Source organism: Lissotriton helveticus, chromosome 6 (assembly GCF_964261635.1).
Source record: "Lissotriton helveticus chromosome 6, aLisHel1.1, whole genome shotgun sequence".
NCBI classification, from domain to species: Eukaryota; Metazoa; Chordata; class Amphibia; order Caudata; family Salamandridae; genus Lissotriton; species Lissotriton helveticus.
The window spans coordinates 1,656,948,906-1,656,972,497 of NC_136067.1; the positions used below are offsets into that span (position 1 = coordinate 1,656,948,906).

The window sequence follows — 23,592 nt, forward strand, 5'->3', positions numbered from 1 at the left end:
ATAGCAGCCTTAGGTGTATGTATCAGAGAGGAGTGTTAGACATCTGCTGCATACAACACAGTCAATTAAAGATACACACAACTCAGTAAGTAGATCCACTCCAATTTATAAAAATAACACATATCTTCATATACGTTTAGGCACAAAATTCATTACGATCAGGTAAGTACACTTCGGAACAGAAATATTTACAGTTTTCAAAAGTCAACATTTGACGCAATTTTCTGAAGCGGTAATGTTATCCTATGGAGAAAAGGCATGTACTGCACACAGGTACTTTACAGCAACTTACAGAACCAATCTTCCGGACTTAAGGTGAGTATTATGATTATAGAATATTTGTAGAGCGTACAGCTACCCATGTATGGGGTTCCTGGTGGTAGTGGCAAGTGAAGGACTTGCTCTGCTAGAATGAAAAGGTGAGTTTTCAGCTGTTTCCTAAAAGTGTGTCCATTTTGACCTTAAGTGGATTCCAGAGTTTTGCGACGAGGTAGCTGAAGGACTGATCCCTCCTCTTGCTGGAACCACCGCCAAGCTCCAGAAGAGACTCCAGCGGATCCAGAACGCCTCAGCCAGACTCATCCTCGACATCCCCCGACGCAGCCACATCTCCGGACATCTGAGAGACCTGCACTGGCTCCCCGTCAACAAGAGAATCACCTTCCGTCTCCTCACCCACGCACACAAAGCCCTACACGATCAAGGCCCGAGCTACCTCAACAACCGCATCAACTTCTACGCTCCCAAACGCCACCTCCGATCAGCCAGTCACGCCCTCGCCGCCGTCCCCCGCATCCGAAGAACGACAACAGGAGGAAGGTCCTTCTCCCACCTGGCTGCCAAGACCTGGAACTCCCTCCCTCCCGACCTGCGCCTGACCCAAGACCACCTCTCCTTCAGGAAGAAGCTCAAGACCTGGCTGTTCGAGCAGTAGCAGCACCCCCCCCCCCCCCCCCCCCCACCAAGCGCCTTGAGACCCTCCGGGTAGGTAGTGCGCTCTATAAATGTCCTTGATTGATTGATTGATTGATTGCTCTCCTGACTCTGGGCACGCTTAACAGAGAGAGATTATTTGATCTCAAATCTCTGGCAGTAATGTAGGGAGTAATGAGATGTTAAAGGATATGTGGTTCTCTCTGGCATAGTTTACCCTGTGAGCATTACAGAGAGCCTTAAATTGTACTCTTTTATTGGCAGCCAGTAAAGTTGCACCAGGTCTGCTTGTGCAGATTGAGTTTAAGACAGTCCCGTCAATACTCTGACTGCGGAGTACAGGGCAACCTGCAGCTTTCTCATAACATATGAGGGGCTGCCCTCATATGCTATGTAGAGTGAGTTGCCGAAGTCTATTCTGGAGAGTATTAACCCCTGGATCACTATTCTCCGACACTCCAAAGGGAGCTGTTTGAGTGTTTTCCAGAGACCTCAGGAGGCCTAAGCAGGTGCTAGACACCTTTTTTGCTTGAATAGCCTTTGTTGTTTCTTTGTCTAGGATAACACCTAGACTCTTTACTTCATACTTGAGGGAGGTGGGGCTTTCGCCCAGGTCTGATGGCCATAGGAATTGGTCCCAAAGTGCTGGATTGTTTCCTGTCACCATTACCTCAGTCTTGTCTCTGTTTAATGTGAGGCAGCTAGAAGCAATCCAGTTGGATACTCTTTCCAGACAGATGTTGAGGCTGTCGAAGGTTGCATTAGTATTTGGTGACAGAGACCGACCACAATCTGGGTGGCATTGGGGACCATTGTGAAACCCTGATCACAAATGTCTTAGAGCGGCTGTACATAAACATTAAATAGTATGGGGCTCAAAGAGGAGCCTTGTGGCCCTCCGCATTTCAGCTGGTGTGTTCCTGACAGAAAAAGCCCCTCACTAACTTGAAAGCTGCTGTCTGTGGGAAACTATGTTAACAATCTTATAGCTGTCCCTGTAACAGCTATGCTTTCCAGCCTCTGGTAAAGAATTGGGTGGTAGACCATGCCAAAGGCTGCTCTCAGATACAACAAGTATGGTGGCAGGGTCCAATGCAGAACCAACAAGTCACCTCTGACAGCACTGGGGTGGCCTGGTGAAGGAGTACAGTACAGCATTGGATGCCCTGTTGAAGTCCGTTGGTTTCAGTCCGGTCACAAAAAGGCTGCAGGTTTGGACTTGGGATGCCAGTCCGGCTGAATCAACTGGTGGGCTCAGGTCTCACGATGCTCGGGACGTGGGACCGCCTTTGGCCTTCTCCTCAGGCCGTGGCGGCTAGGTGCAGAGGGGTCCTGAGGCATCTGGTTTTGGCTCTGGAGACACTCGTGGTAGAGGGAGCCTGCACATAGAGGCTGCAGGCGGTATCGGGAAGTCCACAGCTGGGAAACCCAAGGTGGGCTTCGAGTCTGGAGGGTCTGAGGGCCACGCTGTCACTGTTTGCCCACTTCAATTTGGGCCAGGGGGCACAGGTGCAGTGGTGCTTTCCGGAGTCGGATCCGGTGTCAGATTCTCGCAGATCTTCTGGGTTACCTGCAGGATGCAGGGGAGCAGCTCTGCCACTCCATGGGAGTTCCCAGGTCTTTGATGAAGGCTGGTAGTCCTCCCAAGCTTTTGGAGGTACAGGAAGCTGCAGGATGAGGCGTCTTTGGCGCAGTTGTCAAGAACAGCAGGCAGGGTTGGTGTCATGCCAGTCTGGTCTTCGGTTCTTTCTTTTGTGACTCTTCAGCATCTGTTTTCTTCTTTCAGGTAGGCACAATCTGATTTCTTGTTGCCAGGAGCTCCCCTAAATACTAGATAACGTTAGTGTAGGGTAGAAGCCAATGGGCTACTTTTCCCTGGGGTCACTATGCCCCTTTATGACCACTTCCTGCGGCAAATGGGCATAACCCTGTCCTAGAGTTCCAAATTCTGCCATCACAAAGATGGCAGACGTTTACACTTCTCATTCACATCAGGTAGCCCATCTTAAGGGTGGAACTAGCCTGAGTGTGGACACGCCTATCTGACTACTAATTTTGCCGCCAGTCCAGGTGCCGTGGTGGCGGTGGTGGCTGGTGGTGGGCTGGGGTGGTGAAGTGCATCCTTCGTAGGATTTGTGGTGGGGTTCTGTTAATTTACAGGCCATCTGCTAGAGCAGGCTTTGTTCCTGACCTCCTGAGAGCGTGGCCCTCAACCCTGGGTGTCAGAAACTTGTCTGTGTGGCAGGCTGGTCAGGACCAGTCAGCCAGCACACTAGTAGTTAGTAGGTTTTCATGGGGCACCTCTAAGATGCCCTTTGGGTGCATGTATTCATAAATCCATCACCGGACTCAGTGTGGGTTTATTAATACAAGGTGTTTGATACCAAACGCCATATATGTCAGTGAAGCCACCATGTAGCTTGGGAACTTGTTTTTACCAGTGTGCAGAATATGTTCTTAAAATGGCTTCCCTGGTAATTGAACTGGCCAGCCAGGGGCATATTTGCTCATGCAGATATGTTCTCACATGCAGTATAGTGCACCCTGTCTTATGGCTTTAAGGCCTGCTGTAGGGGTGACTTACATAGAATGTGAGCAGTGTCTTCAGGCATGGCACACAAGACTGTGTGCCATGTCGTGTTTTTACTTTTGTCTGCACCAAGACATGCAGCCTGCAATGACAGTCCGCATGAGTTAAGTAACTTAGGGTGGCACAATGGCTAGCAGGAACCCAGTGCACTTCCTGTCAGAATTGCATCGGATAACAGGCAAAAAGTGGGGGTGACCATGTCAAAAATGTGCAGTAATTATTAAGGTATTATCAGCAGTCCTTGCATAAATCACAATAAACATTGGAAAAGCCCAAAACATATCACCTCACATATCCCTACTACTAACATAAATTAAATAAATTAGTCTGAGAGAGAGAGAGAGAGAGAGAGAGAGAGAGAGAGAGAGAGAGATATATTTCTCAGCCTCTTGAGTATTATTTGAGCTGAGTGATTTAATAATCTCTAAAACTAATTTATTCTAAGCCATGTACTTATAGGTGCAATCCTCAGAAAGCTGTCTGTCGAACAATGTCTCAGTTAGAGAAGTGTTTAAAATTCAAGCAAGTGTATCCAAGTCTGCTTCCTTCCAAAATTCGCTTTCACATTGCTTGAAGGACAACTGAAAGGATGAATATTCTCTGCTGCATTTCTTTTATTTGTGTTAGTGTGACTTATGTTAACAGCTGCTAAAATAATATGAGCATCATGCACACTCCATTAGCTATCTTTTTCATTCAAAATATTAGTTTCTCTAAGTCCTAAATCTTGCATCTATACACTCTTAAGAATAAGAGCATCGCATAGTTATATACTTCTATAATTAGGCCTGAATTGTATGTAAGATGTATGTATTAGCAGAAAAACCCTGCCACAAACATCAGCAGGCCACATAAGAAGGAATTAAGTTCAATTTGAAACTATCTTAACATCCTCACTGATCATAGCTTTTGACTGTGTGCAGTAGGGAGCTGGACACAAAACACACAAGATGATGGACGGAATGTTGCACAATGGCAAAACATTCACCCCCAGTCACAGATCTGGGTTTAATCCATCGTTATTTTGCTCACGAAGCCACCCCAGTTCAGACATGGCCATATGCAAATCAGTCTTGACCCTGTGCCTCATGGGAACAGTTCTGACCGAACTGCCAAGCCATGTCTTCCCTGGACCGGAATCAAGCATCCTAGGACCGGATTCTGGCTATCAGCCTTCTTCAGCCAGGATAGCTTGACTCCAGTGGCCTAGTGAGCAATGGACCCACGTCTGGGCATACCCTTCCCACGTAGGGTGAACAGCAAAACACACAAGATGATGGACGGAATGTTGCACAATGGCAAAACATTCACCCCCAGCCACAGATCTGGGTTTAATCCATCGTTATTTTGCTCACTAAGCCACCCCAGTTCAGACATGGCCATATGCACAGCCAGGCCAGGATGCATGGGCTGGACCAACCTTCCTGCAGGTGGCCTACCCCCGGCACCCTCTGCCGTGTACTCCGCCGCATGTGCCGTGGGTGGAGGGAGGACCAACCCTGTTGGCTTACTTAAAGGGCCATGTTTTTTTTTCATTTTAAGCTAAAAATTCCAGTCCAGCGGTATTCCCAGATAATCCTGTAGTAATCCTGTGAGAGTACATGTAAACCTAGCCGGGTTCTGTGCCACCTTGCTCGTGGGTCTCGCTAGAGTAATCCACTACTGATGGGCTGAAAATGTTTTCTTTAGATGACCCTAGAAGGTGGTCCCTCAGGGACCCACACAAGGGCTGGGGGATCAGGGAATGCCAACTCTGCCCCCTCGCACTTTTTTTTGTTTTGTTTTCAGGAAACGGGCACTGAGTCCCTGTGTCCTATAATGGCAGACTCAACATTTCTCTCAATGTTGCATCCAGCCAGTTAGACCTCTCGGTCCAGCGGGACCATACCGGTACGAGACGGCCTCTTGGCCAATCGGAACACTAGGTTTTTTTTTTAGTTTGCGGTTCCTGCTGGGCCAACTGTCCAAATAGCTCTATTTTTTCAAACTTCATTTCTCAAAAAAGGCTAAACGGACTTGCACCAAATCACAAAAATCATGCTTTTTGAGTAAAGACTAGCTTCCTGCAAAATTTGTTGTAATTCTGTTCAACCCTTATTTTGTATTGTGCCTAAAATTCCTATCTGAAATTCCATGAGAAACTCTTACTGGGTCCTACTTTTTCTCAGTCCCCGCTTGACAGATCACCCCAAAACTTTCCAATTAGGAGCTTAGGGTAGGTGAAGTTATTGTCAAAACAAAAATTGTTCTTCCTATGGGAACTTTGACCTAATTATAACTACATAGTGCCACCGTGTTTGTGTGTGTGTGTTCTCAGAAAATGTATTTTAATGAGACTAAAACTAACATTTGACAGAAATTTGAAAAGTTGTAGTTTAGTGAACTAACTATAAGTTGCATTCCTGCCATAGAGCGCTTGTGAATTGACCTATTAAATAAACCATAACTCATGGTCCGTTAAATGAAATTGTTGATGATATCACTGATGGTATCTCAAATGCGCCCAACCCCTCAATGCACACATCCGTCAGCACGGAAACAAGGCTGAGAGACACCGGACTGTGAAGCATTCTAGCTTACAAGATTATTTGTTTGTGGATACATTGCACTGAGAATATACAGGTTTAAAGAACTGTCCAATGAACTAACTGGATATAGTGAACGCTCGACATCAGAAACTGATATCTGACATTGCAGAGGGTACACATGGAACGGCCGGGACGGAATAAGAACCGACTAGGAGGTTGGATTTTGAGAATTGACTCTTAAAATTAAACAGCCCTGAAGAAGTTGTGGGGAACTCGCCTAATAACGAAGGATGTGCATATGAAGGTATGAAAATAAAAGACCAAGACAATTGTGCTTTTACTGTTTACAATAATTATGTGTTGTTAGACTTGACCCCTTTTGCAGGGTCATCCCTGAACTTTTTGCCTTCCTCCTAGTCTTTTTCTGGCCTGGTGTTGGTGGTTTTAGGACTCTGGGCACTGCTGTCCAGTGTAAAGTGTGTGCGCTCTATGTGGTAAACCTGTTTTTTGCGTATTTAATTTACTTGTCAGTCCCTCAGATACCCAGGACCAGTAAATTAAATGCTACTGGTTGGCTTGCAGCGGTGCTTGCGGCACCCACCAAAGTAGCATTTCAAACCTGTCTCAGGCCTCTGCCATTGCAGGGCCTGTGCGCGCAGTTAACTGCCGCTGTGACATGGCACATAAAGTGGGTGCCACGTCTGTGACCCCCCCTTTTTCTACATATCAGTCACCCCTAAGGTAGACCCTAGCTAGCCCTATGGGCAGGGTGCATTGTAGGTAAAAGGTAGGACATGTACCTTTATTGTGTGACATGTCCTGGTAGTCACAAACAGCCATTTTGGTTTTTCACTTCTGTGAGGCTGCCCTCGCATAGGAATGCATTGGGAATTCCCTGATAAGTGTTCAGTGGTAATTTCTAATATGAGAGGAGTAGCGTGGTCCAGTTTGCTAACGTGGAATAGTAATAATAAATGCTGCCTGATGAAGTTTGGTAACGTGGAATAATAATAATAAATGCTGCCTGATGGTGTACGCAGATTTATTATCACTATTTTAGAAATGCCACTTTTAGAAGATGGCATTTCTGTGTACTCTGTGTCTTTGTGCCTGCTTGATGCGTATTTAATGTCTGGCTCTGGAGTGACAGGGGCTGGGGAGGTGCCGTGGCTCCAGAGGGGAGGGTGAGTCAGCGCTAGGCTGAATAGGCAGATCTGCATTTGGAGTAGTGTGAAGAGTAGCCCCTGACCCTGAATAGGTCTGTGCCTGCCTTGTACAATGCTGGCTCTGCCCCCCTGTGGTGTATCTGGGGGCCAGGACCTACTCTAACAATGAGGGTGTTTGTGCCCAGTAAAGGAAGGTTGAAGTGCCCCCCAGAACCGGTTTGGACCGGGTCTAGGTCTGTGCCAGGGGAAGAGAACAAAGACATATGGGGTATAAGTACTGGGGCTGTGACCCCATGAAGTGTGCTTTTTGAGACCTGTTTTGGAGCCGAAGGACTGCTGGGCGTCAGGAGGAACCGCCGTGGGACCCAGCTGATATTCCCTGGGGATACCTACGTGCTGGCCTGCCTGTGCCAAGCTTTGCCCTAGGGAACTTGGGACTTAGCGCCTCGTGACCGCCACATGTTTATTCCCTGAGCCCAAAGAGTGGGGCTCCAACTCTGCCTGGTGCCAAGGATGGGAGGAGCACTTATGTCCTGCAGCGTGGGCCGCGCTAACCTCCCTAAAGGGACCGGAACCCCAGAGGGGGGCTCACATCGCCACGGGGCGCGAGGAGTGCACCAGGGGTCTGAATGCCCTGAGCAGCATCTGGAAAGCTGCACCATCTGTGCCATATGTCGCGGAGACTTCGCTCTGTAAATGGTGACCAGGTGCGGCTGTACCCGGGAATCTATTAATCGCCGCAGGACTGGAAGACGGGCGAGGGGAGCCTGACTTGCGGTGTGGCCAGGCAGAGGAAGCCAGGCGGAGGTGCAGCCTGGTTGTAGGCGGTGCTCGAGGTGATCCTCGCTTGCGGCCGAGACGGTGGGGAGTGAGACCGGTGGAAAAAGGAGCCATTGGGTACGCCCCAGTGGAAGGAGGTCCAATTGTAAAAGGGGGGGAGGGACTGCCAGAGGCGAGAGGAGAGCCTCCCGAGCCCCGAGGAGACCAGATAGGCTGCGCAGGGAGCGGACTCGACGGAGACTTCGCTCTGGGTCCTATCGCAGCAGCCTTTTTCGCCTGGCAGAAGGGGAACCGTAGAGGTCGCTGCGCCCTCCCTATCTCAGCCGGAGTGTCCAGGTATTCCTTCCAGCCTGAGCCGCGGTGGTGAAGGGCTCCGTAGCGCCGCATTGTCGCGGGCAGCTGCAGCCATCCTGGATATTGGGGGCATTTGGATTGCCAGCATTTCTGGTTGTATTGACACCGTCACAGCTGCGCCACGTAGTCGCGGGCAGCTGCTCCGCTCCTAATGATTGGGGGCAGGACGCCCTTGTGATATATGGGCCCAGCAGGAAGGGTACTAAGGTGCCCTGATGAGAATATGCCTGGTGGGCCAAGCTCGGTTCCATGGTCAAGCTTTATGCCTAAGATGGGCATTCCTCTAGAGTGTATATTATCTGCACAAGAGAAGGGCATGATGGGTTATGTGTTACTGGGGTACACTACTGAGGAGGTGTCTATGCATAGTGTGCTATGCTAAGTACTGTTCTGATGTTCATGCCTAATGAGATGTTTACTATAATCAGAGCGCACTACGGTGCACGGTTGCTGATTATGTTTTCCATAATGTGTTTAGGCGAAGTGCCTTTACTAGTGGATACTGGTAGTTTCTAGTTTCACTATTTGTGCAATCTAATGGTTCTGACAGTGGCCCATTGGCCCTGTCCTATATATGTCCGTGTAAAGTCCTACCTAGTGCCAGTTGGCACAGTGGATATTGGTGATTATGATCTAATGTGTTTCTGAGTAATACAAAGGCTATTTTTCATATAACCTTGTGTAGAGTCTTTTGTGGTGTGCCTACTGTGTTGCTGCTGTGTGAGTGTGAGTGTGCTGTGCAAACGCTTTACACATTGTCTCTAGGATAAGCCAGACTGCTCGAGCCAAGCTACCAAGGTTGGCGAGCAGGGGTTATCTTCAGCGTGTAACTCCCTTGCCCTGACTAGATTGGTGGTTTCTGCCTGGCTTAAACTTCCTCAATCGCTATAACGGCTCCAGTGTTTGGAAACTGCCAGATGGTTGTGAGAACTGGGAACTCGAACATTTTCTTGAAGAGCAGAACACGCCTGAAGAAAAAAACCCTATAATGCTCACCAAGCTCCGGCACCTCAGGGAAGAGAAATAAAGAGTATCTGCCTTCACAATCATAAGAAATACTGGTAGAAAATTCACAGCAATCTACCTCTGCAACAGAAGATGATTTAAAGATGTCCTACTTCAACCCAACTCAGCCCTGATGAAGACCTTTGTATAAATAAAGTGATGGTCCCACGTCCACAAGGTCGAAACGCGTCGGCTTATTTAGTGGTTCAGAGATAATTACGATGCCAAAAAACGCTGCTTCCATCAGCCAGTAGAGTCCGATTGGTCTGACTCACATTGACAAGTTGTCAAGTAGTCTCTGACCCCTAACAGGACCTTACTAACAGATAGTGCAGAGAACGAAGTGTTACTTAGTTCCAGCACCCCTGACAAAAGTAGGACACAAAGAGATCTAGGACAATACATAGTGTTGGTATTCCCTGCGATACGAGTGTAACAATGCACTGCAACGTATGAAAGAAATGAAACACCACATGACATATGGGAATACTGAAATGTACCTAAGTGTATTGATATTTAAAAAGGGATGTTTTTTGTCCACTGAGTAATGTTTTATGTATATATGTTTTTTATAAATGTGATGTCTATTTTGAAACATTGAAGAGATCTTGTTATGTACAGGTGAAGGGATACTTAAATGTAAAAAAGCTTTTGATGAAAATGAAGGAATAAGTATCCAAGCAGAGTTAATAAAATGGACTTCTGTGACAGAAAATGTATTGTGATCTATGGTGTCAGAGGTATTGCGCTTGTTGAAATAGCACATGCCTTAGCCAACCAGAAATCCCATTTCTAACGCGTTTCATGGTGTGTGCTTAGGATATTGAGTGTGTTTATAGGATCTTTTTGGATTTCAATTCTGAAGGGGCAGGGTGAGTCCTCCTCCCTTTAGCACTGCACATACATTGGGGATACATTTTCACTATTACTTGTTCTTGGAGCGTTAGAGTTTCCCTAGTATATATTCACCCCACTTGGTTTAGCTTATAGCCTTCACATTGACGGTTGGCTGCAGGATCTGGTCTGTGACCATACCCTTGTTATTTAATTTATTTAAAAAAGTCTTTGGCTCCACAGTATCACAGGAGTGTCCTTAGTGAATATTGGCAACTTTAGGGAGCATCCCATTGGGAATTTTCCTCCATCCCCACATGGCCCAGGGGGCAAGAGTGTGCCCACCCTGCCCATGTATACAGCCTTTTCAAAATATTTGCTGGACTTGGGGACTGAGCCCAGAGTGCTGTAATGGCAGACTCAACTTTTTCTTCATTGTAGCAGCCAACCAATCGGAACATTTGCTGCTGCACATGCAGCTGTACTGTTTAATGGATGGAAGAAATAACTCCCTCCTCCATTCAGAATGGCCTATTTTTAAATAAATTCTGTACCAACCATCCAGATATACCAATCCTTTTTCACTGAGTGTTAACCCATTGATGCCCAACCTGACTCCTTCATTAACCCCTGATTTCTTGAAATCAGTTGAATGGATTTACAACAAATGACAAAAAGCACACATTCTGAGTAAAGTTCTAACTTCTTGGCAAATTTGGTGTAATTCAGTTTAGCAGTTTTTTCTGTATCTGAGAGTAAAGTTTATTGTGGGATTTAACATGGGAATTTGATCCTTTGGGACTACATTCCCTCACTTTTTCTTAGCGCCTGCTTGATGGATCAGCACAAAACCTTCTGTGCCAAACTGGATGAACTTTTTTTGGGGGTGGGGGGTGTAGTTTTGTGCAGATTCCTCAAACGGCGCCAGATTTATGAGAAACGTTTTTTTAAATCCTTTCCGATGGAAAATCTAACCTAACTATTACTAAATAGTGGTAACTGCCACTGTGTAGTATAAATGTATATATAAAATATATGTTGTGTATTCCAAAAAGACTGTAAATAATAATTGGAAATTCGAAAAGCCTTCATGTATCTGAATGGGAGAACTCTGTAACGTTAAATGGTAACACGTGCAAATGAGCAAGAGTGCTCTTAACTTGAAAATGACCTCCTCTCTGGTTTGAATTTGCATACACCTGGGATTCAGCCAGCGACTGACAAGCTGCTATTGGTTACTGCTGCCCTATCTTTTGTTGTGCCAATCAGGGCAAATAACAATCTATGGACTGATGTAGTAGCACATTGTTATGGCTTTCTGAGGGACAGGCTGGGCTAAGAGCTATTTTTCTCCAACATTGGCATTGTTTTTACACAGGGCATAAAACATATGCCTACCAAGGCATAGCCCAAACCTTAAAATTAGGTCAGAAGGGTGAAAATACAGCTCAAAAGTATCTCTGGTTCACTGGTGAACGTAACACAATCAGGCCATTATACAGTTAGCGTTAATTTTTCTATTGAAACTTATGCTAATATCTATGTTATCTTGCAGGAGGTTACAGAAATAAGAATGACAAGTGCATGTTTCTTCTGTACATTGAGGCGAACTCAGTAAGCAACAGCAAAGGCCAGAAAGGGAAAGATGCAAAAGATGGTGCAAACCAAGGTACTTCTTTGGAGTTTTCACTCAAAGACCTGTATGCCATCCAAGAGATTCAGGCTGAAGAGAACCTCTTCAAGCTCATTGTCAGGTATGTCTTTGATGGTGCTTTTGTGCTTCATTTTAGTAGATCTAAAGATTGAGTTTCATAAAATGTATTCATTTTTTCTACATGTTCTAGAGTACATTGATAAGACTGTTTGCTATCCCCCTTACCATGCCTCACTGGTGCCAAATAGTCAAATGAACAAGTTATTGTTCTCTTGCTGAAAGTGACCTAGGGTAACAATGGAGTAAGGTACTGAAGCCAACTTTTCAGTGGCACCAGAAACCTACTGTGAAATATGTACTTTTTCCAGCAGGTTACTTCTAAACTCAGCCATTCCGATGCAGCCAACCTTGTGGTTTACTATTAGCCTGTCCAGCGTCTCCGCTATGAGCTATTTGTGTGAACATGTTGATTTCCTTTTGCTGACTGTGCCTTACATAGTGGAGAATATCTGACTGAAGCAAAGGACCATCATTGTTCCCAGGATCCATTCGGTGATTTAGAGGTTGCTGTCAGTTCCTGCATTAACACTGTAAGTCTTTCTATTTGTGATCACACTGACTTGGTGTCTCTGCTTTAAGCTTATCCTCTGAACCGACTATTGCTCTCATTGATCATGTCATCCTTAGAAGGGTAGTGTTTTGTTGGACCGAAGGGGCAACTTTAATCTTCCTCTAGACATACTCCCTGGGATTTGGAGGTTGCTGTTCAATCATTTAAATGGTTGACTGTGCGATGGCAACACAAGCCAAACGTGTTTTTAAAGGTAGCTGAAATGCTGTTGGTGGACAGAGGGCAGATAGAGGCACGTCTTGTGCCTGAATGTCAGCTGTACATTCTGTTTTAATTTTTTTGATGGATAAAATGTATCCTAACGCCTAAGGCTTATATCACGTTTCCTGAATAAGGATAAGTGCAGAGGAGAGGGCGTAACAAATCTGTATCCACCAGGGAAGACGAATTGCAGATGTTGGGTAGAAGCAAGGCAGACTACTATGCAAGACATAACAAGGTCCTGCTCCGGTTATAGTACAAATTGGACATCAGGGACTGATATGATGTTAAGAAGGCATTTAGGAGTAAAGAAAACCTCAAAACATTCATCTGTTAGGTAGACAGTCATCATCATGGCACTTGATTTTGTGCCATTTGAAGTTGACGCATATTTTGAAGAAACATTAACTTACAAGACACTTTCCATCTACATGTTTTGAGCTTTACAGTCAATATCCAAGTTACCATCTTACAAGCCTTCATCAGAGGTTGAATTGGCAGATTTGTCACCAGGTCATGTTGTGAGGTTCTTAAAGGGTTTTTGATGGCTACTACAATCACACCTTTGCTTATACCATTTTCACCTCTGCCAAGAAGTTTTGCCTTCACTAGAATCTTGAAAATCCACTTGGGGGACTTTGCCCTAGCCAAGTTTGTTTGTGCCTCTAATATCTAGGGTTGTAACTTGAGAACCTTCGAAAGCTACGATTGTTTGCTCTCATGTTCAAGATCACTGAAAACAGAACAGTTCTAAAAGTACAGAATGAAACCTGCACCTACTCCTTCTCCTTCCAGAAGATATGCTGCTGATTGAGAGACAAACTCAACCTCCTACTTACCACATCTCCAGCGGTGTCTCTGATAAGAGTCTGTCCCATTAATGAAATTGTGACGTTCCAGGATGTATTCGAAAGAGGAGCATCAAAGCAGAATATTTCACCGGAAAAGTCTCAGATTTCTATTTTAGTCATAGTAGAAAGCCCAAAGCCTAAGGCCCCTGCTAGACCACATGTGTGACTGGTTGTTGACTGTTTTGAATTAGTTTCTACAAAGTGGTAGCTGCAAGGTAAATGAAGTGCACGATCCATGGGAAGACCCAGCTTTTTTTAAAGGAGAGCCTCATATGAACTCTTTGATCATTTCTTTTGTGTGTAAACTATGTTCCTCACCTCTGATTACAACAGTGCCCTTAGACAAGTAAAATAACACACTGGGCATAAAAGTGCGCTAAACCGCCAGGACCGCTTTGCTTGGTCGGTATGCTTGACGATTTAGAAGACCATCAAAATTCCAAGAGGGCCAAGAGAACTGAACAGATGGAGGTCTACCTCTATTCAGAGGCGAACTGCTATGGGCACAACCTGTCGAGATGCAAGACCTACACGAGGAACAATACTGAGATGGTCTAACTATTGAACAAAAGACCCGGTAAAACAACAACCAATGGGCAGGGGATTGTTAACATCCGACGTAACCCCAGAAACACCTAAAGACACATGCGAGATAGCCATTATAGGTGAACAATATAGAGCCATGGTGTTTTTTGACTATGCTTCTTGATTGAGGGACACATGCACAGATATTATATAATATAAGAGGATGTCCTGGGGAGGGTACAGAGGAAGTTTCCCCCCCTACGAAGGCACTGGGAAATGGGTATTAGGCACTCTGCAATGTTGTGGAGGCGAGTAGTTCTTAAACCGACATACAAGGAGGCAGGCAGGGGGGTGAGACAAATGCTTAAATTTAATAGTTTAATAGTTCTACTAGATTTGATGAATCTGTATTTCATAATTTTAGTTGTTTCAACGTCATGTTGATGAGGAGAAGTAGAAAATTAAAGCAGAGGCAAAGACCATCAAGTGGGGTGTCTTAAGGAAAAGAAAATCTTTTTTAGATCACACTACGTATCCAGACTAAGATGTTTTCACCAGCAACCGCATAAGAGGATTAAACCCCCTTCGTTGGCTATACCAGCAGCCACAACGGCAACTGTGCCGGCAGAATCATCAATCTAAAGGCCTAGAAAGTCATCAAACATCAGGTAAGTTCCCTGATCCAGCAGGATCATGGCTTAATGCTCCCCCCCCTGTAAGCACCACTTCTGGATAGAGTTGATAGGGAGAGAAGTGTCACAAACTATGACAAAGCGTGACAAAGCATCACCAAAGACATTTGGATATTGTGCAAAATGGCTATTTGTTAAGCTTCAATACTCCACCTCAATCAGTTTGAACCAAGAAAGCAGTAGAAAATAATCTTCTACGGGAAATAACTAGAGCACTTGTTCCACCTGCTCAATGAGACAATGAATTTACTCCAAATATTCCCTGATTCATACCAAAAGGTCCCAAACAATATTCCCGACCGATTCAGGACCTAAAACAGTAAATTAATGGATGAGGAAAGAGACATGTAGCATGCTAGCTTTGCACCAAATATTTTCACAACTTTAAATCGATTAGATGTGTGTTAATGCCTTCAAGATGTTTATTTCCATTCATGAATTGCAAGTTTTGATAATACCCAAGTTGTCCTGCTTGGTATCAATCTGCACCACGCACATTCTCCAGATGCATGCTGGTCTTTGCAGCCCATCTATTAAAACAGCAATTTTTCATATTTCTGTTTGTGTGACTGGCTCATCAAGCCCAGTTCTCCCTAGAAAGCAGTTCAGGAATTCCAGATGACCCAAGAGCTTTTCTAATTCCTTGTACTTCGGGCGCATATTTCAATATAAACTTCAAAAAATGTACAAATTCATTTATCTAGGAGTTACCTTGAATGCTCCTAGTGGGAAGCTGTTTTTTATTTTTTTCATTTTTAAGAGAAAGTAATATTAATTTGGGCGAAATGCCTGCAATTGAAAAAAACTATTCGCCTATAGCTCGACGGATACCATCCTTCCTATGCTTCTTTGCATCATACATACTCATTGTTTCCAACACCAAATTAAAAACTATACAGCTACAGCAATGTGTGATTAGTAGTGGAATCAGACCGAATGCAGGTGGGACACCAGACCACTACTATGCTGATCAGTGCCACAGTCCCCCCTCAGTGGTGATTAGACACCAGCAATTTAATCAAGGGCATTACTTTTCTCGAAGATGTCCCTACTCGAAGTATAATAGATCCCTCCTAAGGGGGATGGGAAGCTCTTCTGGGTTTGTATTCTATTCAACTTTATGGAATTGAGGCTGGTGTATTTAGCCCTTGGGGCTATCCTGTCTTCTCTGACACCAAACAGAATTCTCCTACAGACAGACAGGCGGCCGTGATGTATTGCCTCAACAAGCAAATATAAAAAACCACTCTATGGAATCTGGTTTAATGTGACAAATGTAGCAATAACATCAATTCATCTTCAAGACTTCCGGAGCATACAGGCAGATAGTTTAAGAGATGTGTCAAGAAAACGAAAAATATGTTATGCAAGAGCAAATCTTTGCAAACAAAAACGCTTTTATTAAGAATATGCAAAAGCATGCATTTAAATAACACATAATCAAACTTACATTTTATAGGCCTACAAGTGAAGTAAATAAGTGCTGATTTAAGTTAGCTTAACTGTTGATGCCATGTTAACTGATAATAATGCATTAACAATCAAAGGCTTGTTTTTCACGTTGAACCGTTATTTTCCAATAGATTTTTTTCTCTTTTGCTGCAGATGTTGTAACTTTCCAGAAGCCTTCTGTTAGTTAGTGAATAAGCATTTCTTTTGTACTACATAGTTGATAGAGAGGTTCTCATCTGGAGGAGAGAAGGCAACAGGAAGGATGATTCATGAGAAGAACGGTCTGGACTACAGAATGTGAATGATGTTACTTTCCAAGGACTAACGTCTAAAGACAACTATACGAGTGTGAGATGATGGGGAGTTTATCTATTCCTAGGAGATTACTGCATTCTTATTGAATAGTACAGGAGACGAAAAGGCACTTGATGCCATTTGGAATGTTGTGGGTTTATATTAGTGCATATTCCTAGAGTAGCAGCCGGATTCCTTCCCCGACATTTTGATAGGAGACTCGTCTTTGAGCTTCTGGTACTTCTCTACAGGAGAGGTTGCCTAACCTATTTTCATTGATTGTTTGCTGATTTAAAGCAGAAAATAAGTTCCAGCTTATCATGCAAAGGCTTTATGCTTATGCATTGATTCTCTCATCAGACCTCTTTATTAAATATCTGAACTGACACCTTATTTTACCTTTTAACAATATATTTGATTAGGGAACTTCCTATATGTAACGCACTTGTTGCATTATTACCATATTTATTGTTATCTTGACTAATATTCTATTTTACCTTGTATTGAAATATTAATTTGTATTTAATAACTCTGATTAAAACTTAAAACATAGAAAAACAAAACTCTTTATCTCGTACCAAGCTCTCTTTATTGATTGTTGTTCTAAAGTCATTAACAATTGAATGCATTGTTGGATTGATGTAGATGATTGCTCCTTTTAGGATTTAGAATTATAAAATCTGAAATTCACAGAAAAAAACAAAGGTTACTGAGACGTTCTAGTAAGGCTTAGTTTTCACTCATACAAAACCATTGAAATTCAGCAGTTCTAATTATCTGTGCTAACTATAACTTACGCCCCTGCAATGCACTGCACTGCTGATGACCTCACATATTAGATCACTCATGACCTGGTCAGTGAAATCACTCATGACATTTCAAATGACATCCACAGAAACACAAACACACCCACTCACACCCCTATACAACCTCTCATGCACCCACTCACATGCACTCAACCACTCACATACCCATTCATAGAACCATACAACTACTCACACAGCCACTCATTCATTCATAGGGCCACTCACACAACCACTTACCCATACAGCTATTCATACTAGCAGTCGCTCACCCACACAGCCACTCAGGCAGCCACATACTCAACCATACAACTACTCACACACAGTTATTCACTTGTACAGCCACTCAGGCACCCTCTCATTCACCCATGCAGCGTCTCAACACAGCTACTCTTTCACCCATACAAGCACTTACACAACCACTTACAAACCCATTCACACATTCATACAAGCACTTCCACATCCGCTCACTCAGCCATTCACACACTGTCACTCACTCATAGAGCCATTCTGCACCCACTTACATAACCATACAGTCACTCACATACCCACTCACTAACTCATATGGCCACTGACACAGCTATATAGCCACTCACACACAGACACAGACAGTCACACAACCACTCGGTTCACATGTTAAAAATATTATCACTCAGTAGTACAGAAAGAATAGTATTTTAACTTATGGAGTAGCTTAGTATATATCTTTAAGTCTCAAAAACGTTTACAAAATACTTACACTCAGTGGATGATGTCATTAGCAATGTCATCAGTGATGTCATTCGAGATGTCATCAGGGATCTCACTGACCATGTCATGAGTGATGTAATATGTGAGATCATAATTAGTGCTTTGCTGAGGCGTAAGTTATGGTTAGCTCAGGTAACCATAACTGCTGAATTTCAGTGGGTTTTTTCGAGTGAAATCTGCGGCCTAACTATCACGTCTTTGTAATCTTTGTTTTTATTTACAGTGAATATGTGTGTGCGTGTATATATATATATGTGTATATATGTATGTATATATATATGAGCGAGCGCTGGACAGTATTTTACACAGGTGGGGATTGATGGGTGTGTTCTGCGTTGGGCGCTGAGGAAGGCTGTCAAAGCCGAAATGCATTTGCCACCGCTGCCAGAAGAGGAATAAATACGAGCTGGCTTCTCAGAAAACCCCTTCGGCCTCTGAGTCTCTCTTGTCGGGAGGGACTGTTTCCACGAGATTTTGCTGCGCCTGCCAGGGACGCATTACGGAAGGCCCCGCGACACCAAAGGTCAAAGGACAAATACTGGCATCAGACTGCTTGCAGCTGCAATACGTCGAGGTATCGACAGTTCCTTTGGACCGCCAGCAGCCACAGGAATTCCGGGGAGACATAGGTATTTTACCGATTGGTGCAAAGTCCGCATTGACTGCCCCTGCCCCGCATGTGTTCCTGTGGAGCTGGAAGTTGCGGAGTAAGGGGACCAAGGAAGCCGGCCGTGGATGTTCCTCAACTTGGATGTGCACACAACCTACCTGTAATCAGCGCGAACCCATTGTTTTGCCTCACTCCGCCACACCACCCACCCAGGCTGGACGTTACAGTGCCTGCTGGGATCTGTAGTTTATTCATCCGCAACAAACTGCTATGGGTGTGACAACTTCATTAGGGGAGGAGCAGCGAGCGCTGGACAGTATTTTACACAGGTGGGGATTGATGGGTGTGTTCTGCGTTGGGCGCTGAGGAAGGCTGTCAAAGCCGAAATGCATTCGCCACCGCTGCCAGAAGAGGAATAAATACGAGCTGGCTTCTCAGAAAACCCCTTCGGCCTCTGAGTCTCTCTTGTCGGGAGGGACTGTTTCCACGATATATATGTGTGTGTGTGTATATATATATATATATATATATATATATATATATATATATATATATATATATGTATATATATATATATATATATATATACACACACAAATTCACTCTTCGCTGAACCTTCTCCTCCAGCGAGAATACACATCAACAAAACAGGGGTCGGATTTTCAAGAATTATTTATTTAGCACACATAGCCTTCCACTGGACCATATTTATATATATATAAATGTGTGTGTGTATATGTGTATGTGTATATGTATGTATGTATGTATATATATATATATATATATATATATCACGCTCACGCTTGCTTCCGAAGTTTGAGAATCACTCAAACACCAGCATAGAGTTGCCAAGCATAACTCTTCATTACAGGTACAGGGGCCGTCGGCCTGCTATCCTTTCACAGCTCGTACTCCACTGCCGACGCGTTTCGAAATAAATCTTCTTCATGGGCTGTGGTAGACGAAGAGCACAATCTGGTCACAGCTGCTCCTAATTACTCACGATAGCGCGCCCTACAATGGGCTGTTCTGTATGAAAACTGCGCAAAGAGTTCTGGGAGTTGCAGTGCCAGATTAGTCCATTAATAAAGTGCAATGTTCTGCTGGAATCAAGGGGCCCGCAGATGAGCCCCCGCAGGAAGGCGCCCCCCTCAATCCTTAGCTGATGTTCCACAAGGCGGAGATGGCTGATGTCATCCCCGGTGGCCCCCAGGTTACCGGGCTGGTGCATTCTCGACGGCTCGGACGCCGCCCTTATATCACGCTCACGCTTGCTTCCGAAGTTTGAGAATCACTCGAACACCAGCATAGAGTTACAAGCATAACTCTGTACCTGTAATAAAGAGTTATGCTTGCAACTCTATGCTGGTGTTCGAGTGATTCTCAAACTTCGGAAGCAAGCGTGAGCGTGATATATATATATACACATCTCTGCGAGTTACTTTTGATATCGATTTTTAGTAATTAGCAGTGTCATGGCATTTGATTAAATGTACTGAGGAATATCTATAACGTTTTATTGTATTTTACAATTATTCCCAGCTCCAACCGTTGAAGGTATGTTATTTATACAGGAGTTAGTGTTAAATACGGTTTTTATATTGCTATTTTAGCAGTAACTTCGCTAACTCTTACCTTTATTAATTTTTACCATTTACTTGTGTAAATATGTTGTTGCAATTTTAACAAGCATTATTTATTGATGCTTTTAAAGCAAATGACGAGCTGCTTGACTTTGTCTATGGTGACGTTGTCGATTGCAACTTGCACTGTCACTTTAAATTTCTGAATTTCACTCCATAGCGTGTCGTGTGATCAAGGGCCAAGGAGGCCCGAAACGCGTCATGGCTAAGGTGCGGGGTTACTTGCACAAATAAAAAATATTGCACCTTCAAATTTTGGGTCCGCTGTCGTCCTTCGAATTCCTTAAGGGGTCGACTTTCCTGTTTCTATATATATATATATATATATATCTATACTACTATAATAAAGGAAGAACTTTCAGCCTTTGAGGCGGGTAAACTCGGGAACCACAGCGCCAATCCACACACCCGATACACCGTTGGAATCGTCAGGGTGTGTAGATGGTTATAGGCTATATACATTTTTTTAAAAACGTTATTTAGAAAATTTACAGTAAAAAAAAAAAGTAGTCCCTTCGAAGTAGCGCCGGCCGCGACGTGCGTGCTCACGTCAGGAGCGCGATAAGGAGCGGCATCCAGGAGCGCGACGAGGAGCGGCAGACATGGCGCAGGGGAGGAGTGGTGACGTGAGGAGCAGCGGACAGGCCAGCGGCGGTGCGAGCAGCGGACAGGCTGGAGGAGTGGCAGCTGAGGTAAGGGAGCGGCGGACATGGCACGGGGGAAGAGCGCAGACGTGAGTAGCAGCGGACAGGCCAGCGGTGGTGCGAGCAGCGGACAGGTGGGAGGAGCGGCGGCTGAGGTAAGGGGACCCATGTCGGGGCAGGCGGGGGACGGGCTGGGCGGGGGCCCGGGCTGCAGGAGAAAAGAGAATGATCCCGTGTTTTTATGGTGAAACAGCAATCATTAACACACCTCTAGGCCAAAAAGATTAGCTATGATGTAAGCTTTCCCAGCCAATGTACACTCTGTAGAACGGATTGGTCAGCTGTACACCTCTGCAAAGATGAACAGACATATTTAAAGCAGTATATCAGCAGCGGACAGGTGGGAGGAGTGGCGGCTGAGATAAGGGGACCCATGTCGGGGCAGGCGGGGGTCGGGGAAGGCGGGGGACAGCCGGGCGGGGGCCGGGCTGCTGGTCAATGTCGGGGCGGGCGGGGGTCGGGGAAGCCTGTTGCTCCCGGACAATGTCGGGACGGGCTGCTAATATATATATATATATATATATATATATATATATATATATATAAAAACCAAGTCCTCAGCACTGCAAACATTCAGCAACAGAAGACACGGACCCCAGGCTGCAGTCAGGTAGATTTTATTTTCCTCTCAGGCGACGCGTTTCGAGCAACTCGTGCTCTTGATCACACACCAGACACCTGGTCAGCATTTTTTTAAATACATTTTCTCTTTGCAGTGCTCCACCTCCAAAGTGAGTCACATGGTGCATGAACATAAATAAAATACTTCACGACACCCACCTTCCTTACCATTGATAAACAGGAGAAAAGGAAAAAAGGAAATATATAACTGCATGAATGCAATAAGCCAAAATGTTCTCATAAGACACTCATTGTCCAATCCATCATATAAGGGTTAAAATATCAACTCCTACAGACCCAATCAGAACAACAACCCCACAATACAAACAAACTCTCTGTACAAATACAAAAATATATATATAAAAAAAATATATATATGTGATTCCTATATATACACAATTACATAACATATACAATATCTACAAATATGTACAATAGAAAAGTTGTTGACTATTGGTCTTTATCTATTGGATATAAGAGAACAAAAACTATTTATCATAAATTGGCTTTTTTCACATTTCCCCTATAGTCCATACTCAAACCCTAAGTGATAATACATATATTAGTGATTGAGACACTTAAAAAAAACAACAAAGTACAAAAAAATCTTTGTGTTTGGTAATTGACAAAAAATGTGACTTTTTACTTTTTTAAAATATGTACATAGTCGTTTGAAGAGAATTTAACCGTATTTTCAGCTTGTTATCAGTTCATTATCTCGAAAGATATGGTTGAATCATTACTTCCCCATATGTACAACTTCTTGCCTTAATTTTTCTTATATTGGATATAGTGATCTTGAATCCATACCGGCCCTTGAAGAACAAAGAAAATAAAAAATCCTCATCAGGATTTATTTCATATTTTCTATATACGTCACTATATACATACTGCGCACAATTCATAAAAGATGATGCAAATCTTCAGTTGTATTGAGCCCATTGGGATATTTGCTATCCAGCTCCACTATGTACTCTGTCTCCCTTCTTCTTAGAAGTCCCTCTCTATCACCTCCACGATTGAGAGGGGCCACTACATCTATAACGAAATAAGTCAACTGTGACAGATCATTATTATGTGTTGATTTGAAGTGGCGTGCCATGGGGTATGTATTGTCGTTGTTCACTATTGCACGCAAGTGTTGCAAAATCCTGACATGCACCTGTAGCTTAGTGCTGCCCACATATCGCAGACCACAGGTGCAAGTCAGGACGTATATAGCAAACTCGCTGTGACAATTAAAATTGCCCCGAATGGCCTTCCTAATGGGACAGAAAGGTGTGCTGTAGTGAGTGGTGTTAACTCCAAATTTGCACGCCCTACACGTGGAGCATTTAAAAAATCCTTTATATTTGAGCCAGGTGCTGCCACCACCTGATTCTGGGCTAGTTTTCACTAGGCTGTTGTGCATACTGTGTGATTTTTTTATAGGTTATCATAGGAGCACCTTGTAGTATCTCACCATAAAAACCATCTGTCATCAAAATAGGCCAATGTTTTCTGACAATGGACCTTATTTGTTTTTCATGCTTGCTGTAGGTTAGAATCAAGCGAGGAGTATTATTTTCTGGAGTGGGTTCTCGTGCATCAGATCTTAATAAAGATTCTCTAGATTTTTCACGACTTTTCTTTAGGGCACTATTTAAAACCTTATCACTGTACCCTCTGACTTTGAGTCTATTAATTGTATTCCTAGCTTCTTGTTCAAATATTTCAGGGGTACTACTGATTCGCTTGACCCGCACTAATTCTCCATATGGGACATTATTAATCACATGCTTTGGATGATTACTACTGGCATGTAATATGCTGTTTCCAGCTGTCGGTTTACGGAAAAGAGAGGTAGATACAGTATTGTTTTCAATCATTAGATGAACATCTAAAAAATCTGCTTGTACCTTACTGATATTAGAGGTGAAGAAAAGATTTTCTTGGTTATCATTGAGTGCATCAATAAAAACCTGTGCACTC

At 44.0% G+C, this 23,592-nt stretch overlaps 1 protein-coding gene across 4 annotated transcripts in view; it reads left to right on the forward strand.

The window, feature by feature from the left end:
- MCM8 (minichromosome maintenance 8 homologous recombination repair factor) overlaps nt 1-23,592 on the forward strand; it is a 444,398-nt gene that overhangs the window by 172,962 nt on the left and 247,844 nt on the right. For all 4 annotated transcript variants that reach the window (XM_078649515.1, XM_078649512.1, XM_078649513.1 and 1 more), the window contains exon 10: nt 11,746-11,944. In XM_078649515.1, coding sequence (XP_078505641.1) covers nt 11,746-11,944 — 199 coding nt within the window. The remainder of the gene's footprint in view (nt 1-11,745; nt 11,945-23,592) is intronic.